A 20621-nucleotide genomic window follows, 5' to 3' on the forward strand; every position below is an offset into this window, starting at 1 on the left:
TGTATGTGTACATGCGTGTACGGCATACGCGAGCACCACTGATTACTCTGGAGCCTTCGATGACTCACGAATAAAATCCAAGTCGCTTGACCGGCAGATCCGGGGCGGGATCGGAGATGGTTGCTCCGAGCACGCGTTCGGTTTCACCGCGCGCCATTGGAGCAGGCCGCGCCGATTTCGTCAGCGGCGCGAAGCCGGTGCGGCCTGCGCTAATCGCGCGCGGTTAAACCGAACGCGTGCTCCGAACAACGACTTCCGATCGACGATCCTCGACGATTCCGACGATCCTCGATTGTGTTCGCCGCTAGCGCTGTGTTTTCAGTGTAGTCTGTTTTTCTTGGGGGTACAGGTTCCCCCAATAAAAACATACGTTGCTCAATCGTAGTTCTGCTGCTGTGTTCTTCAGTGTCACTACTACGTTACAATATAACGAAAATTTTTTTTCCCAACATTGCAGGTGTCCCAGGAGCTACGCCAAGCTCCATGCCAACACCCTCTGCGGCCTCCATCCTTCGTGAGTTTTTTCTTGGGCAATTTATCCGAAAGAAAAATTTCACCGTACTCAAACCGCATGCGTAGCAGCCCAGCCAGTTCCGTGACCGTATGCCTCACCGTTTCCCCGCTGTGCCTGGCTTCAAGGCCACGTTGATTACCTCCACTTCATTACTTGCAATAGAATGCCAAGGACAACTTCACTGAGGAGTTTTTCACTTAACTTTAGGGGAAAGTTGAAGAGTACGCTTGCTCAACCCTTTTTATATTGCATAATCCTTTTAATTCTCCTTCCTGCCTATTGAGCTCGAAGGATAAGCGGACTTTTCATGGTACAAATACCACATCACCAAGAATGAAGAGTATAGGCTAGTTTATAAGGCGTCAAGATCGGCGCAGCAGCGCAAGAAAGAAAAGAATCACAAGGGACCGAGTGCGGCAATTTACCGACGCATGTACAATAAGCGAAACAGCGCATGACACATACAGAGGCTTACGTCTCCCTTATTTGTCCGTAATTTCTGTGCAGCATCGTCAATTAACACAATTAATTATGCGGCAATGTTAACGTGCGTAGCAAAATAATATATTGAAAATAACCGCTGTAGTTCTACGTCTTAGCTTGCCTCGGTAAGCTTAATTTGTGGGGTGCATTTCCATCGCAGTTTGCACCCGTTTCCTGCTTTATACAGTCCCTGATGCCACGAATGTGACTAGCCTCGTACAAGCGGTGACCTTTCTCAGGAGCAGACACGATAGAACACATTTTCCGGTACGCCAGGCCTTAAAAACCGCTGTGCGAAATCACTGGAAGCGCCGTGTGCGCCTTCGCCCCGTCGTCTGCGTCACGTGACAGTGCTCTGACAGCTGCCGTACGCGGCGCTGTTCGCCAGCGCGCCGGTGGCGCCGTGCGACGGCCACCCGGTGCCGCCTACACTAGGCCCCACAGCAGCCAGCAGCAAGTTGCCTGTGCGGACACATACGTACCCAGTGGCAAACTATGCCTGCTTGGAAAGCGCGTACCTGGCGGCACAAGCAAGTAGACAACCTTTGTCACCGGCTATGTGAAAAATATTAGATATAGGCAAACATTCCGCAAACTGGGTGACATTTTCCAAGAATGCTAACCACAATGAAGGATCGGTTTCGCATGAGTTACTGTAGACGCAAACATTGCTTTTCTTTCAGGTCTGACCGTACCGTGCACATGTTTTTTTTTATGTAGTGGTCCATCCATGCTTAGGTCAGCAATATGTCGCAACCTTGCTTCAAAATTCAATTTCTGAGCATTGTTGCTTGTTCAGACGAGTTTCAGATGTTGTCTTCAAAAAGAGTGGTGAATGCATGAAAGTTTGCTTTGTGTCTGCGCAATTACGAAGGCAATTTAGTTCTAAAATACGAGTGTCTATATCTGACACTCGCCACAACAACGGACATGGAAAGTCACAGAACTTCTAAATATTAGGGGCTACGTGGAGGCAGGCTGAACTATCTTTCGTCATGTTCATTACACCACAAAAAACGTGGGATCTGCCCCACGATTTTATTTGGCTTCAGTGTGGCTTCTTCCCGGAATAGTTAGTATAGGTTGCTCTTGGTAAATATAGCTCAAAAGACGACAGATAAAGTTAGGCAACCGGACAACTGCTACTAACGACGTTAGAGCAACGCAACTTTCCCCAAGCTATATTAGTAAATGTACTAATACCTGCGCGCTCAAGTTTCGCATGAGATGCCTCAGCAAAAACGACATTGAACATCTGAAGTGAAAAACAAATAGACTAAGGAAGACAGACACAGGCTACGCAGCGACTTACTTTTGTGTATTTTTTTAGTTCCTAGATTAACAGTTCAGCGGTTCATTTGCTATGAACAATCCAGCTCAGAACAACGCTATTCTTGTGCCGTAGCTAAGCACACATTTAGAGTTTGGAAACATTCAACATCGTGTATTTGCAGCACTGTAAAGACATCGTAACAGCCACAGATGTCATACTATTGATTTTTCAGAACAGCTTTTCATTCAAGGGAAAAACCGTTCAAAACTGACTAAATTGCTTTCGATTTCTTGAGTACGTCGAAGACTGTGTGCGCTTCATGCCACTCAGCTGTACCTATTCATTGTGAGCTTGCCTTGTTGTCGTTCGTGGGGAGGGACGCTTCCAATAAAGCCCGTGACCAAACCGACATATCCAAACATAATGCATTCCTTGAATGAACCGCGCGAATCCAAACATACAAAATTAAGAAGAAAGTATAAGTTAAACGAAAATTAGGCAGGTTATCAGCCCTGATGCAACCTGCGCGACTTAGCTATATTGAAAACATGTAACCCTTCTGTCCACTCTATTTGTCGCCTTTCGAATAAGCTCCTTTGAAATGTTTGTGCACAAATGACCAAAAATCATGTTTCCATGTACGTCATTAACATTTTTCGACCCTATACGAAAATATATAACGTAACAGTGTGTGTTTGGAACATTGCAGGTGACCCAGGAGCTATGTCAAGTTCCGTGGCAACGCCTTCTGCGGCCTCCATCCCTCGTGAGTTTTCCTTGGGCAATTTGTCCAACGCACCAATTTCGCCACATTCTGACTGCATGCGTAGCAGCCCAGTCAGTGCCGTGACCGTGATCCTCGCTGTTTTCCCGCTGTTCCTGGCTTCAAGGCAACATTGATGATGTGCCGAAGAAAACTTTACTAAGGTGTTTTTCAGTGAGTTTTTATTTATTTATTTATTCAGTTACCTCACAGGCTCCCGAAGGAGCATTGCGTGAGGGGAGGATACAGGGAATTAGCAAAAAGAAAGGAGTACAAAGAAATTACACGTTGTTAGCGAGTAAACATGAAAGAACAAATATCTAACAATTTAGATAACGTGATAAATGAAACAACACGGCAGTGTGAAGGAGCAAAAAAGGAGTACAAAGAAATTATACAAATTCTTGCTGGGGAAGATGAAAAAACAAATCTCTGACAATATTAACGCAATACAAAACAAAACGAACAAACAAACAAAACTATACAACTTCACTAAAAGTAATCACTTAGGTGCGCAGTAAGGTTAGTTGTAATGAATTATAGAAATAATATGCATAAGCGTGCTTTGAAGGATACAGGGTCGAGAATGTCAACTATGTCGTTTGGTAGGTTATTCCAATGCTGAGTGGCACGCGGTAACGCGGAAGAACTGAAAGCATTGCTTCGGCCAAAGATACGGTGGAAACTGAGATGATTGTGCAGACGCCGAGATGTACGAGATGGTCGAGCGAGCGGCAGGGTGGACGGGCGCGTGCTATGGACTATTTTGTGAAATAGACAGAGCAGTGCTATGGTTCTTCGTGAATCAAAATATGAGAGGGATAAAGATGACTTAATGCTAGTCACGCTAGAGTCGCGGTGATAATCTGTGACAATGAAGAGGGCGGCGTCGTTTCGGACTAACTCGAGAGTCGCGATCAGGTAAGTTTGATGAGATGACCAGATAGGGGCTGCGAATTCCAGTTGTGGCCTTACGAAAGTCTGATAGGCGATTTGTCTGGGGAGGGCAGGAGCATCGCGAAGGTTACGTTTACGATAACCGAGCGTACGTGAGCCTTTAGAAGTTATTTTTTCGATGTGCGCCGAAGATGACAGATTGTATGTAAGCAGGGGCCCTATAACGTGAAACTACTCCAATATGTTTTTATTCCAACCTCCTGATGTCTAATTTGCGTAACCGCCTACGTAAGCATCTGCGGTGACCCGCAGGGTTGTCTGAAGAGACCAATCAAATCCTCTCCGCATTTATAGGAGGTCACATTTGTTTGCTTTAAAAACGAATAGCATTGCCCACACTGAGCGGCTTGTCTTATCTAATTGGCTGACAAGAGGCGAGGGGGACGCTCAAGTGGAAAGAGATACGACGGGGCCGAGCCAGTGCAGTGAAAATTTATAACCGGACTAAGAGGGTGGTGCTGGCGTCTGCGACTGGTCCGCTATCCCTTCTTAGCTAGCGGTGGCTGGTCGAAAATCGCGGCGGCATGCAATGGAAGGTTAAGAATGCTGATATAATGGATCCTCAGCAAAGGCGAGCTGGCAGAGCGAGACCGCAAACACGCCGATAGTACTTGAAAACGTTAAACGGCCACGCAAAATGTTTTATTGTATGCAAATAAACCCATGCTATCCGGCAGGTGTGAGTAGTCAGTGCCTGAGCGATTGGTGGCAGCCATCTTTTATTCCTTTCGGAACGGGTTAGCCTGCGGCTATTCAGAAAAACTTTCAGTTTTGTTCGGCATATTAATGCATCTTTAACGCGTACGTGTCACTGTGACGTGGTGAGATTTTGCGGCTTTGTGTCTTCGCGTGACAGGCAGGTGAAGTGAGTGCAGCCCTAAGACTTTTGACCAATAGCCGAGGACTAATGGCGAAAAGGCGTCCCATAAGAAATAACTACTTTCCTTCGGTCGGTCCAATCATGCATAATCTGTGTGCACATGTCATATCAGATGGGGAGCTATCACGGTTTTCGTGACGCCGCATGACCGACCGGCGAAGTGGGGGTGGTTCAAAAAAATTTTGTGCTAATTGCGGAGCGCTGATTGCAGAATTGGAATAGAAAAGTTTGGAATAGCTTTACGTTATAGCGCCGCAGGATGCCGAGGTACTTGTATGAGTTGGTGTGTGTGACGGGGTTCTTATCCAGTGAGTAATCGAAAGCGGAAAATGTCTTTTTGCGGGTGAATGTTATTAGTTTGCATTTATGAGTGTTTAGGGTAATTTACCAAGAATATCACCAGTTAGTGATACTGCCAAGATTTCGTTGAAGAGCGACGTGATCGGAACGTGAGCAGATTCGACGATAGATCACACAATAGTCTGCGAACAAGCGAATGGATGACGTTATTTCGGATGGCAGGTCGTTAATATAGATCGGGGAAAGTCTAAGAGTACGCTTGCTTAACCCGCTTCCTATTGCATGATTTTTTTATTCTCAACTGGCTGCCTATCGACCTCGTAGGATACGCGAATTTTTCATTGTGCACATGTCAAACGTCTGTTGCTATAGTTACCCGCCGTGGGTGCTTAGTGGCTATGGCATTGGGCTGCTAAGCACGAGGTCGTGGGACCGAATCCCGGGCGCGGCGGCAGTATTTCGCTGGGAGCGAAATGCGGAGACAACTGTGTACTTTGGTTTAGGTGCACGTTAAAGTACCCCTGGTGGTGCAAATTATTCTGGAGTCCCCCACAACGGCTTGCCTCATAATCAAAATCGCTGGTTTGGCATGTAAAACCCCATAATTTAATTCATTTTAATTTTTCTCACCACAGTTTCCCTGCAAGCCGTTAAATACTACTGCTACCGGCATTAGAACGACAGAAAGCTGAGCTAGTTGGTAAGGATTGGTAAGGATGCAAAAAGGATTGGTAAGGATGCAAAAAGGTGAGGTGTGCAGACAGGACACAACAGAAGTGAACAACACGAACGCCGACTATCAACTGAAGGGAGCACTGAGACGAAAATAAGGAAGAAGACACAAAACTCATCTGCGCAAGCTCTGGAACGGTATCACCACGTGTCAGTCGGGTACATGTGCCGGTGTACGTGATAGATAGCTGTTAAAGCACTGTAAACCTTCCTTTCTTTTCTTATTATGTATGTTTTTCTTTCTGTGATATCTTTTTTCTGCAAGAAAAGCAATTTACACTGCGTGTTTTTTATTTTTTCTTGCACATGTGTTATGTTTAAAGGCACTGCGGCTCACTTTTCACTTTTGCTTTAAGCTTTTTAGGTGGCCAGAGCCTATTCAAATTCTAATTCGCAGCTTTTTGCTGTCATCCCCATATTCTTCAGGGAGAAATAAAGGTTCTTCAGATCTATTGAATCATATATTGATCGATATTTTCAACATTTCTAAAAATTACCTTCCGATATCTTACAATGACTAAGCATACCGTATTACAGCTTCTATTTGAAAACTACGTATACAAATTAGTGCTTATTTCTTTATATGTAAAACATGTGGGGATGCGTGACTCTCACGCGTCCCCTGATATTTTGTTTCCCCGCATAGCTCCTGTCTTCTGCAGTACGGCTTCGCCGCGTGGCCTGGCGCCTGCGCCGGTCGCAGTGGCTGAGGCGCAGTGCGAGAGATGGCGCGAGTGTTGCGCTGCTAGCGCCGCCTCATGGCAGGGTTACTTGGGGGTGCGGGGAAGATAAGGGGCTCTCTTGGGCGGCGGACCGGCGAGCGCGGCGTACGTCCCGCGTGTGCGCCCATCCATGCTTCTGCGAGACCGTCTCGCGTGGCCGCCTTCGAACGCGCCACCGTTCGAGTGACCGTACGCGCGAACGACCAGGCGTTGGGATCCAGCATGGAGCGAACATATTCGCTCGCTATCCGGTCGCGGTGAGTCGGACTTCTAGATTTGTCGCGCGCCCATCGGCATGTTTTGTGGATAGCAACTCGGCTAGCAGGCATTGATCTATGAAAGGTGCAATAAATGCCCTTGTGATTGTTTGCACTACTGTGTTGTCGTTCCTTTGCCCCAAGAGCATGGGTGTGAGAACCCGACATTTATATAGTTATTCCCCGTCCGTGAGCGTGAGTGATATTACCAGTATAAAAGAGTTGGTGGTTCCATTACACTGCATCACATGTGTTTAACCTGAGTTAGTTTATGCACAAGTTGGGGCTGCAGTTTGACGAAATTATGGTTCAAGAGCTTCACAAAATTTCATAGTCGTACTGTAGTTAGACGCGTCCTTTCAAACGAATACAAGAAACATCGTATTACCACTTGAAGCAAATATACACAAAAGCAATCGCACTAGTGACGCGTGTGCAACATGCAGGGTAAAAAAGCTTCGGCTTTGGAGATGGAGTCCGAAGCCATGCTGCCTTTTCTAAAATATCATCAATGCAGTCTCTAACCATGGTTGTGTGTGTACCCCGCAGAACGAAATACATAACAAGCTCAAGGACGGTGCCCTTATGTCACTCCCATAGTCCGAATGGGGGTGCTGGAAGCCGACACATGTCGCCGAGAGATACTCCTGCCCGATTCGCGCGACACGCATGCAGCCAGAACAATCCTGTTGTGGCGCCCAAATCGCTTTCCATGCCCATTTTGTGAAGATGCGGCACGCGACGAAACGCTCCTTCATGTAAACAATCAAGGACGGCAATGGAAAGTGACCCAGACTAACAGCATAGGCACAGCGCTTACTCTAATACCTGTTTACCCTGTACTTGGTAGCTGGCACCTCCAACTACACGTCAAGGCAATGGGAAGACGTGCTAGCCAGCATGCTGGCTAGCTATTAGTTTTGCACGTTGGCCTTCAGACGCCTCCGTTTGCGGGACGAAAGTAGCTAGCGCGCCCAACCGTACCTGAGCATGCCGGTAATGGTTACGCTGTTAGGCAATTACGGCGGAAGTTCCTTACTTGTGGAGCTCCGCGTCGAACTGGACGCCGAAGTCCACTACGACGTAATACGCCGCCTCCTGCACCGCGAAATTGAGGCAGACACTTGAATTCTGTGCGCGCCGCGTGATGCAGTCGTCGTTGCCCTTGGCAACAACTTCCGGCACCTCGCGGCTGCACACTTCAGGATCAGTGCTCGCCACGCACGGCCCACACGTACACCTGCGTCGAAGCCCGTATCGCGCATTTAGTAAAAGCAACTCAACAACACCCAAGCAGCCGGAAACGAACTACTGACAAGCCCTGAAAGTAACATCGGCAGCTTGAACACACTCAAGCCCTCAAGTCAGAAACATTACGAATGGCAACTCAGATATAGTGCAGGAAGCACATTGTAGTACGAATTTACGCACTAAAGCATCTCATCTCTCCGGCCTAGAGAAGGCGGGAGGTCCGGGTTAGGGGCATCATCCTTGACGGCGGTTCCAGCGGTACAAGGACACGGTGTATGGCGTTAAGGATCCATGGCCCGGGCTAGCCTCTCCAAACGTGCGCGCACTGACTTCCCCAGAAGCAGGCAGAGGACAACGCATGTGTTCTCGCTCACAGCGTTCGAGTTGGTGCAAACACGGGCAAAATACAAACGCAACAGTTAATCATTTTTAGCGCAAAGAAACGCACGGCACGAGAGAAGGCACACGGGAGACACAGCGCTACTAACTGATGCTTTATTGCACGTGGTCGCAGCATATATAGTACCGTACAATAAAAGACGGAAGGGGCGTTTCCTTGCGCTAAAAATTATTAACATGCAATACTAACTAGCCCACCAGCTTGTTTTGTTAAAAGCGACAGTTCGTGGGCTTGTTCGGGACACGTGTACGGAAGTGCATCGTGCAACATAAACGCCAGAAAAAATAAGGCGTGGTCCGTGACGTATGCGTGCCGTTCTCCTCGGGTATGGCGGAACGCAGGGAAGGCATTTTGCTTGGTGAGGCTAGACAGGACAAGTGGTAAGAGTGGCGATATAGACAGTGAAGCTCGCCTCCCGAAAATATGGGTCCCCGCCAATTCAAATATTTTTCTCTCTGGTAATAGGGAACCAGCCTGAAAAATTCTTGCGGTAGAATGCTCCCTATAGGACAGGTAGTAACTTCCAGTCTAACCAAATTTTGCTGTGTCGCCTGGTGAGGGGCCATTTAAATATATGCATGGAAATTGCTTCGTCGTGTGTTTAGAAGATTTGGTATTGCAGTGCATTTTATAGTTTCATTTTTCTTTTTTTCGTTCCGCAGTTGGAATATTCGCATTTCAAGTTTCAGCTGCTTTTGCGCCATACTTGTGCTAGTTACAGAAAAAAGTAACCGATCACAATTACGATTACGCCTTTAGAAAAACCTAATTGAGAACACTGTCTAAAGATTGTCCCACGAGATTTCTTGAGAAATTACTAAGACGTAGTCAAAAATTTTGCGTTTTTTTTTCTTACCTACTTCGAAGAACATTGTACAACCACGGTCAATATAACGAGCTGGCCTGACTCTCCCAGTGCATCCTCTACAGCCCTTCACGCGTTGTTAGCCTTCGCTAAGAATTGAGTTTCAAAATTTTATTCGGTAATCTTCCCTCGTTTCCATGTGAAGATACCTGTCATCGGCACTAGAAAGTCGCTCAACATGTGCACTGCTGAGAAGTACGGCAGTGTAAAGTACGAACCCCTTGCTCCCACGGCAGTAATTGGGAAGATGCTCAGATGGAAGGCGAAGAAAAAAGCGCTTCCAATGCAGCCAGATAGCAACTGAAATATCGTTCATAGGTAATTCGCTCAGATGAGCATTCTAAGTGGCAATCGATAACCAGTCGTGGAAGTGTCGTTTCAATTTGTCGGCCAAAATATGGTTGACATCCTCCCGGCGCCCTTCACTGGTTGGTAAATTACACTAAAACGACTAATTGTAACGACCTGCAGTTGCCTGGAAATGTACCTTGAAAAGTTGCCCGAATCTGTAATGTCGTTTATCTAAAGCTGCATAATGTTTCGCCTTAAAAACGCTGTTCGTGGATTAGAATCCCAGAAATAGGTGTATATGAGTCGCACTATATCAAACAAAGAGAAACACTTACGGCCAAGGACTTCTGTCTGTATCGGAGAAGACTGCACTAGGTAAAAAAAAAATAATTGAGCAGCAGCTTTTACCACCTATGAACGCCACCTAAAAGCTCATCCAAGAGTCATGGAGAGAGAAAAATAGATTTATTTTAAGATAAAAGCTCATAAATCGAACTTCGAAGTTAGGTAAGAAAATACGCAAACCTACCATGTTCACGTCTAGCTGCAGGACGCCCATTAGGGTAAGGAAATAACCTCTATACAATACAGTTTTCATCCTGCTGTTAACAAACTTAACATACGTTTTCATGCCTTGGGCACTAGCTTCAGCCAAGTTTATATACTCACAGCTGCCTCACGTGTTACAGCTGCTTTTGGTGAAAAATATAGCTGGTTACATGTAACTGGTTACGGAAGGAAGTAATAGAATTACAGTGAGCGTTCCGGAGTCAAAATAGTAATGACTAAATTAAAAACAAACCTGTTTGATTGCAACTAAATAATTACATGCCATTCTTTAGGTAGTATATTTTTCATCTAATAAATTTTATTATTTTTATTTATCTAGTAACTATGCACAAGAGCTATCATATTTCGATAGTAACTAAGACATCGAAGAGTTGAATTCTCGGGTTTTCAGTGTCGAAAGTCCAGTTTGTTTATGAGGCACGCCATAGTGGTGGACTGCGGATTAATTTCTACCACCAGGGAACACTTAAACGGAAGCTGAAGAGTCTGTCGAATTGAATAAGATGCTCATATGCCGATAGGGAAACCTTATAAACCATGAAGATAAAATTTTTTTTGGGGGGGGGGGATTTTTCACTTAGGAGTGACGCAATCATCGGTTAAAATTGCGCTGTAGCTCCGCCCCCCGTCGAGCGACGCAAGCTGCTGCTGACGCTGGCGATGCGAGCGGAGACCGGAAACCACTGCGTAGTGACGTCAACACTGGTGTTCCGCTCCTTCGCAGTCTCCGCGACCGTACCTGACCGGGCTTATTTCTGCGTGCGTGCCTTCCTAATCTGCTTCGCTCGACCCTACATTCCTTTATTTGTGTGTATATAGGAGTGGTAGCTGACGTGCGCAGCATCAATTGAACTTGTAGGCCGATCATGCCGGCGTTCTGTACAGCCTACGCTTGCACGAACACAAGTGGCCACAACGATGTTCCGATGTTCTATTAGTTCCTGCAAGACAAGAAGCTTTCAGCTAGGTAGGAGGCTGCTGTGAAGCGAAACAACTTCAAGCGCTGAAGAACAACAGTGTTGTGCTCTAACCACTTCCGTGACGATTACCACCGCAGTTTATCAATAATGCGTGCTTTGGGTTCTACCAAAAAAAAAATAGTTAGCACGCTGAACGGAAGGTGCATGTTTATCGCCCACCCTTGACGCAGGTTTCATCGCCAAGCGCCGCGAATTTTCTATTCGCACGTGTGCCGTGAAACAGCTTGCATGCAGCTACCATAACGCTGTGCAAGCGTGCAGTTTGCATGCGTTGGAAAGCCTGCTCACGCCAGGACCCTGCGCTCCCCCTTCTCTCGCACACATAGAGAAACCGACCATCTCACGTAGCCGACGGAATTCGCCGGTTACGAGTAGCGTGCGCATGGCGCGCTGATGAAGGTTCTATACTACACGTGCTACAACAGCCGGTAAACGTTTCCCGCGTTTAAATCGTCTGTGTAGATTGCCGACAGCTTTGGGGCAGCGCAAAAATGCCGACGGTCGCATCACCGCTTACGTTCTACGAGGAGGCATGCAGGAAAATAACACTATAGTTGTTTGCCCGGAAACGTACTCACTGGAACGCTGAATGCCGCTTAGCAATAAACATACACGCCAAAGAACATTTCCCACACAAGGAGATGTTAACACTTCGCCTTCGTTCGCGTGAAAAGCAGTGCTTGCACCAGCAATTTTTGCTTCTTGGAGAAACCGGCTCTTCGCAATCGGCTCGTACATGTAGTATGTACAAGTATGTACGTACGTGTAGTATGTACAAGTAGAAACCCCTTACAAGTGATCTTGCACGCGACAGCGACAGCGCTACAGGCGAGGCGATGGTTGTCGCGTTCACTCGTCGTCGGGAAGCCGAACTCCACCCGAGCGACTGCTTTGAGCGACGACTTCCCGGTATGAGGGCAGCAATATACGCGCCGAAACTATCGTGACGCATGCTTTATCAATTTATGTTGACGTATTTTACTGAAGAAAGAAACTGGGAATAGGCAAGAATCAGACATGTGCGTTAAGAGACAAAGCCGGCAATATCGTTACTAATATGGATGAGATAGTTCAAGTGGCTGAGGAGTTCTATAGAGATTTATACAGAACCAGTGGCACCCACGACGATAGTGGAAGAGAGAATAGCCTAGAGGAATTCGAAATCCCACAGGTAACGCCAGAAGAAGTAAAGAAAGCCTTAGGAGCTATGCAAAGGGGGAAGGCAGCTGGGGAGGATCAGATAACAGCAGATTTGTTGAAGGATGGTGGTCAGATTGTTCTAGAGAAACTGGCCACCCTGTATACGTAATGACTCATAACCTCGAGCATACCGGAATCTTGGAAGAACGCTAACATAATCCTAATCCATAAAAAAGGGGACGCCAAAGACTTTAAAAATTATAGACCGATCAGCTTACTGTCCGTTGCCTACAAAGTATTTACTAAGGTAATCGCAAATAGAATCAGGAACACCTTAGACTTCTGTCAACCAAAGGACCAGGAAGGATTCCGTAAAGGCTACTCAACAATAGACCATATTCACACTATCAATCAGGTGATAGAAAAATGTGCAGAATATAACCAACCCTTATATATAGCTTTCATTGATTACGAGAAAGCGTTTGATTCTGTCGAAACCTCAGCAGTCATGGAGGTATTGCGGAATCAGGGTGTAGATGAACCATATGTAAAAATACTGGAAGATATCTATAGCGGCTCCACAGCCACCGTAGTCCTCCACAAAGAAAGCAACAAAATCCCAATAAAGAAAGGCGTCAGACAGGGAGATACGATATCTCCAATGCTATTCACAGCGTATCTACAGGAGGTATTCAGATACCTGGATTGGGAAGAATTGGGGATAAAGTTAATGGAGAATACCTTAGTAACTTGCGATTCGCTGATGATATTGCCTTGCTTAGTAACTCAGGGGACCAATTGCAATCCATGCTCACTGACCTGGAGAGGCAAAGCAGAAGGGTGGGTCTGAAAACTAATCTGCAGAAAACTAAAGTAATGTTTAACAGTCTCGGAAGAGAACAGCAGTTTACGATAGGTAGCGAAGCACTGGAAGTGGTAAGGGAATACATCTACTTAGGGCAGGAAGTGACCACGGATCCGGATCATGAGACTGAAATAACTAGAAGAATAAGAATGGGCTGGGGTGCGTTTGGCAGGCATTCTCAAATCATGAACAGCAGGTTGCCACTATCCCTCAAAAGGAAAGTGTATAACAGCTGTGTGTTAGCTGCTCAACTTCTGGAGCATCCATTACAGCACGAAACCGTGCTCAACCCATTGTATGAGAGCATTAAAGAACATTTATCCCCACACCTGCGTGTCACTTTTGTAAATGAGAGATGGCTGTTGTTGTGCCATTACCACAAGCCCGGATTCCGAATCTGCAAGATGCAGAATCTATCCTGCGAGCGCCCTAATTCTCCCTTCACAAGTCAAGATGCTGAGCCGTCAGGCAGCGGTGTCCTGCAGGAGAAGCATCGGCAGGCGACGTGTTTAGACGTGTCCGCGTGTGCCAGACAGCCCGGCGCCGCACCTCCTTTTGCATGGAGGTCTCCGCGCGCGCGAACTTTGAACCGGGTGGCCAACGCGGTCGCTGGTTGGACCCCTCGGACGACCGTCGTGTGCTGACTTTGTATTGGGCCGTTTGAGTGACAATGGTTCCTTGGGGATTATAAAAGCAGCGACGCGCTGCCTGAAAAACAGGATCCGCCGACCCACCGGGAGACAGTGTCGCTCCCGACTGGGGTGAGATGTGTCACGCGTTTTCGCCGGACGTCGTCGTGCGAGAACAGTCGCGTTTGTTGTGAGCACTCGGCCCCAGTGCCGACCCGTTCATGTCCTGTATGATAACCTGTATATAATGTATAAAGTCCCTTTTGTTATTCTCATCGACGCCAGGCTCGGAGTCTTCGCTACCAACGCTCTGTCACGAAACGGGTGACGAGCGCTACGGGACCACAAAGCCGTAATCGTGGTGAAGCGGTGCAAAGTCGTAACACTGGATGGCAGCTACGGGATTGACCGGCATCAGCTACCTCGGCGCGGTGAGTGCCTGAAGTTTACCTCAAACACCAGACTTTCTCTGACACAGGTTATAGTAGCTTAGGGAAGGATTTGGCGTTGCATTGTGATAACCTTGTGTGTTTCAAGCCTAGTAAGAGTGTTTTGAAAACCAGGGGATGCTGAGGGGGTAAACAGGGCAGTGTGTGAAATACTTGCATATGTCTTACTAGTAGTGTTATAGTAGCGTACGGCAGGTATATTCAAAAAGGGTAAACAGCAGGAGGACAGTGTGAACGATGGAGAAGTACAAGGTGAAGGAACTTCTCGAAATTTGTGAGGAGTTGGGCATTGAGTTGGGCTCAACCAAAAGAAAGAATGCGATCCTTGAGGTCATGAGGACTGGGGACGTAACGGCTGAGGAAGCCGCTGAGGCCTGGGCGGATATCAATGAACGTCGGGAAAGGGAGGAGAAGGAACGTTGTGAGCAGGAAAGGAAAGAAAATGAACGTCGGGAAAGGGAGGAAAGGAGAGAAAAGGAACTTCGCGAGGAGGAAAAGGAGGAAAGGAGAGAGAGGGAGCGACGTGAGCACGAACTTAAAATGAAAGAGTTGGAGATCCGAAATAACTCGCCGGCGCCTAGTCTTACTTCTAATGTTCCAAGAATACGAGATCAGCTTCCACCCTCTGTCGTCGGAGAGGATATGGCCAAATACCTCGTGAAATTTGAGCACGTGTGTGAACGGAATAGCATTGAGCGATCCCTTTGGGCACAGAATCTGTTAGCCTTGCTTCCTGGGGAGGCATCAGACGTAATAACTTGCTTATCGAAAGAGGCATTTGAGAGCTACAGTGATGTGAAGGAAGCGCTACTGCGGAAGTACAAATTGTCGCCCGAAGCTTTCCGGCAGAGGTTCCGGTATGCAAAAAAGGGTAAGGAGTCGAATGTTGACTTCGCGTTTCGTCTAAAAGCCGACTTGGTGGAATGGCTGAAGGGCGAAGAGGTTTACGACGACCGCGACAAAATTGTCGAATGCATCGCGTTGGAGCAGTTCTACCGTTGCATTGATGAGGATGTCCGGCTCTGGCTGCAAGATAGGCTAAAGGAGGTTAAGCTAAACAAGGCAGCAGAGTTAGCGGAAGAGTATGACACCCACCGCAGCTTGCACAGCAAGGCAGTGCGCGTAGAAAAAGCAGATAGGAGAGATGGGTTTTCCGGGAGGTCCGACGAACGGAAGCAAATCACGCGTCGCGAGTTTCGGGACGACGAATCTCTTACCAAAGAAACTGTAAGGGAAGGACAGAATGCATCTCAGAATGATGACGATGGTCCGAAACAGCGAAACGAAATGACGCGTTTTTTTTGAAAAACGGAAACCGTTAACCTGCTACAATTGCAAAAAGCAAGGGCACATCGCTGCAAGCTGCCCAGAGAGAATTGCTTTTGCAACGATACAGGAAACTCACAAAAACATACGTCTATTGGAGCCCTATGTGCAGGAAATTAAGGTAAACGGCAAGAAGTGCCGAGCACTGCGGGACTCTGCAGCAACTATGGACGTTGTTCACCCGTCTTTCGTCTCCTCGAGTGATTTTACGGGAGAGTGCGTTAGGATACGGCAAGTGGCCGAGAAGGAGAGTGTCTGTTTACCGATCGCAACGGTTATCATTGAAGGAGAATTTGGGAAACTTAACACCGAAGCCGCTGTGTCAGCCGCCCTCCCGGAGCAATTTTCCTACCTCTTCTCAAATAGCTCGGAGCAGCTGCTGAGGGATCACGGCAAATCATTCTTTGCCGACGTGGCGTACATGGCCCCCACGCGATCCAAAGCGCGCCCGCTGTCGAGGGAACTTGACTTAGCGTCGGTGAGCGAACAGCGGTGCGGTACAGGGACCGATCAGGGTAACTTGAGTGGCGAGCAGTCACGGGAGAGGCAGAGCTCGGAGGCTGGCCTAGGCGAGCGGGTCCTGGAGGTGAGTGGGAGTGACGCGTGCAGTGCTAGCCGCGATAGAGACGCGACGCCGCAATTAGGCGACGCGGGCTCCACACTCGCTCCGGTTTCCGCCAGCTGGCAGGAGCAGGCTGCAGTTGAAAGGAAAACTAGGATTCGCGAGCAACAGGAAGATTGTTCACTAGCCGATCTGAGGAAGAGCGTCAAACGGGGAGTGAAAAAAAGGAGGGTTTCATTTGGCAAGGAATCTGGCTTATTGTACCGCCGCTACACGGATAAGCAGGGTCGCAAATATAAGCAGCTTCGGATTCCACGAAAATATCGCCGGCAAAAATGAATGACCTCATTTGCTTCCTCAGTGGTATGTTTTCGGTCCAAGCGATTTCAAGGGGACCATTCCATTTGTAATTATTATTGCTGATTAATAATTGTTTCTATTTTGTTGTGTTGTTGATTTGAAAACTGATTGTTTGAGCCTTGTGTGCTAGATCGTACACCTGCCTCTTGTTGCAGCGGGAGCAAAAGGGGATAGCGATTTAGTTAGGTTGATTTGGATTATGGCCTTGTCTGGTGTTTGACGGGAGACAGAGGGCACTTGTTCGTGTTGGGTGTTGCCTTTTGCCGGTCGGTTTTGCAAGCTGCCGAACGACCAAGCGGGACCAGTGGCGAGAAGCAAGGTCTTAGGAACGACCCGAGCGGAGCTGGTCAAGGTGCCTTGGCGACGACGCGGTGAGCAGAGCTCCTGTCCTGGCGAGTCGGACCTGGGCACGTGAAGTTACCTGGCGTCCCGACACTGGACGTGAACTTGGACGAGCCTGACGAACGTGCGCGCCCGGCATCCGAGCCACGTGGAGGCAGCTCGTCTTCCCGGCGCCTTATCTGAGGGCGGGGATGCTGTTGTGCCATTACCACAAGCCCGGATTCCGAATCTGCAAGATGCAGAATCTATCCTGCGAGCGCCCTAATTCTCCCTTCACAAGTCAAGATGCTGAGCCGTCAGGCAGCGGTGTCCTGCAGGAAAAGCATCGGCAGGCGACGTGTTTAGACGTGTCCGCGTGTGCCAGACAGCCCGGCGCCGCACCTCCTTTTGCATGGAGGTCTCCGCGCGCGCGAACTTTGAACCGGGTGGCCAACGCGGTCGCTGGTTGGACCCCTCGGACGACCGTCGTGTGCTGACTTTGTATTGGGCCGTTTGAGTGACAATGGTTCCTTGGGGATTATAAAAGCAGCGACGCGCTGCCTGAAAAACAGGATCCGCCGACCCACCGGGAGACAGTGTCGCTCCCGACTGGGGTGAGATGTGTCACGCGTTTTCGCCGGACGTCGTCGTGCGAGAACAGTCGCGTTTGTTGTGAGCACTCGGCCCCAGTGCCGACCCGTTCATGTCCTGTATGATAACCTTTATATAATGTATAAAGTCCCTTTTGTTATTCTCATCGACGCCAGGCTCGGAGTCTTCGCTACCAACGCTCTGTCACGAAACGGGTGACGAGCGCTACGGGACCACAAAGCCGTAATCGTGGTGAAGCGGTGCAAAGTCGTAACACTGTGTGCTCCGCGCTGCGCTTGCAGATAATGAACAGAACCATAATTGCGTGGGGTGGGTAGGCTCACTTTCATTTGACTCACCCTCGTACATTAGAAATGCGAAGATACAGCTTGATAAAGGTAAAAAAAAAAGTGCCGCTGGAAACAGAGTTCACTGCACGTATACACAAAATCTTGCAACAAGATATTTAAACATACGTATAACTAGGTATCCAATAAATCCACGTATTTAAGAAAAAGTCATGGTATATAATGCGTCAAACAAGGCAAATAAACATGTTGCGCAATCACAAATTCACAGAAACCTACATCCCGCCCCCATTCCATCCACTCCCCCCGAAGTATCGTACGCGTCGGAAAGTGGCGCGCTTGCTCCTCACTTTTCTCCTTTGCGCACACAAGACAGAGCCACCATCATCGGCTCACCCATTCCCTCCCACCCCCCGCACGCTTTCACTCGCACATACAGCATGCAGCGCGGAGTCATGATGTTGTCGCCATTGGTCTTTATGCGGAACATGAGGGCGATGGCGACGGCAGGAATGCGCCTAGAGTGTGCATATAATTGCTATTGCAATAATATAATAAAAGTATCCGGGAACTGAAGCATCCCATGGCCCATTAATTTCCGCAAAAGAAATAACTAATAGGACTTTCACAATGCGATAATTCGCTGCACCGCAACAAAGCTTTTCTTTAGCCCCTTTTGTGGGGCGGGAGCACCGTAATGAAAAAAAAACGCAAAGTATGTTGGTCACCATCAAATGCCTACTTTGGGCAACTAATGTGGCTATTAAAGAAATATCGAAGAAAACACGAGACGCTTGGTCCACCAAGGGCCATGCGCATACTGCTCGGTATCCTACACCGGTGAGACAAGACTTTCTGGAGAGGTTGCGCTCAAGCGAATACGGTGCAGTCCGTCGAGTCCCCACAGTGATGGCGGCTAGCGACCGTTGTTCCTTTTTCTCGTCTGCTAGCTAGAAAACGTCCAAAGCAACCGAACGCGCACCGAAGTGCGCCGCGCGGTGGTCGGGGCAACACGAGTAAATCACATGCGCTCAGGCTGGTTCTGGCAGCCCCCGGGTAGGGGAGCGAGAACAAAGAAATTGAAGAGGCTCAATGTGTCCTCGCGATTAAAAGTCAAAGTATAAAAAATAAATAAAAGCTTAGTTACCTAGGCTGGCTTTAGTGTCTTCACTGGATGCTTTGGCCCAGATGAAAAAAAAAACGTTGATATTCTTTTATGCGACATGACGGCACGAATGAACCACCACAACGCTTCGTCTCATGGGGCTTCGCTGCGGGCTTTGCCAATTTGTCTGTTAAAAAAAGATTTTCAGGTGTAACGTGCAAAACCACTTTCTGGTTATGAGGCACGCCGTAGTGGAGGACTCCGAAAATTTTGACCACCTGGAATTCTTTAACGTGCACCTAAATCTAAGTGCACGGGTGTTTTGGCATTTCGCCCCCATCGAAATGCGGCCGCCGTGGCCGGGATTGGATCCCGCGACGTAGTGCTCAGCAGCCCAACACCGTAGTCACTGAGCAACCACGGAGGGTAACTTGTCTGATAGTGTGTTGATTTGGTTTGTCCCGTTGTATAGCCCGATGTACGACTTTGGAAAAGTCAATGTACGTTTGGCGCCAAATATTTATGGGAGCATTCAACTTACAAAGTTCCGCAATTGAAAATCTAAAGCACACGTTTGGAAATGTCATTGCACCTTTCACATCAAAAGTTTATGAGAACTTTATACCCATAAAGTTTCGGAATCGACATCCACGCGCTCCGAAAATTCCATGATGGAGGGTAGATTCCGCGGCTTCCGCGAGATGCCGCGGCGAGCCCGTTCGCCATCAAAACGTCCTTGGAACTTTGGGCTCGGATGGCGCTGCTTGCGTAATGCGACTCCCGGTGCGTGGGCGTTGCCGCGAAATCCAGCCCGAGTTCGCAATTTTCGCGGTGAAATGGCTTTTCGAGCGTGAAAAAGACGTTCTAGACAAAATCCAGAATGATTTCCGGCGCCGGGGGTCGCTTTGGTCGGCGTTGCATGGACAGCACACAAAAATTTCGGGGGGGAGGCTGAAGCACTATAAGCCCCCTGCCCCCCCCTGGCTACGCCCCTGTATTCAGTCGATGATATTCTAAAAGCACAACAATTTAAAATAACATTAAAATAACACATTTCAAAAAAGCACGTACCGCATTCTTTCGTTATTATTAAGCATCAATATTTGCTACACATTATGCTTACTAAGGTCATTACAGCTCGATGACTCTAGGAAACAATGCACTACATAACGCCATCAGGCAACGATAACAAGAACACGTATACAGAACAACGGCAAAGGTTCTACGCGACGCGTACTTTAAAGCAACGCATTAATTAAGGAAAAATGAGACATCCGCACGAACGCAGCAAATTTCTACAAAGGAAACTCATACGGATTCCTCGAAAGAAAAGCTGCGGAGTTAAAGAAAATTTCGCCCTGCTCAAGGACTCGAACCCTGGACCACCCTTTCTGGGGCAGCTGTTCTACCATCCGAACTAACCCGACTGATATAGCAGATGGCAGGGCGAAGTCGAATTCAGCAACAACTCCAAGCAAAGGCAAGACTATGACGTAATAGTTCTGCGGAAACCCGCAAGGTGGAGAGGAATAATTAATAAAACGATAATGAAACATGCAACCAAACGTAGCTGAAAAGCCTCCCAGTTAAAGAAAATTTGCTACGTTTGGGGTGGATGTCCTATTTTTTCTTGATTAATTACTTCTCTCCACCTTGCATGTTTCCGCAGAACTATTACGTCAAAGCCTTAGTTTACGGGAGCACACTTTGCACCGATAAGCAGCTGA

General features: G+C 47.8%; 1 protein-coding gene across 1 annotated transcript in view; it reads left to right on the forward strand.

Moving 5' to 3' along the window:
- The first annotated feature begins 462 nt into the window (after positions 1-462).
- The window catches only part of LOC139057006 (uncharacterized), a 92881-nt gene continuing 72722 nt past the window's right edge, over positions 463-20621 (forward strand). The window contains exons 1-2 of the mRNA XM_070534809.1: positions 463-514; positions 2980-3036. Coding sequence (XP_070390910.1) covers positions 484-514; positions 2980-3036 — 88 coding nt within the window. The 5' untranslated portion in view covers positions 463-483. The remainder of the gene's footprint in view (positions 515-2979; positions 3037-20621) is intronic.

This window comes from Dermacentor albipictus, chromosome 3 (assembly GCF_038994185.2).
Source record: "Dermacentor albipictus isolate Rhodes 1998 colony chromosome 3, USDA_Dalb.pri_finalv2, whole genome shotgun sequence".
NCBI lineage: Eukaryota > Metazoa > Arthropoda > Arachnida > Ixodida > Ixodidae > Dermacentor > Dermacentor albipictus.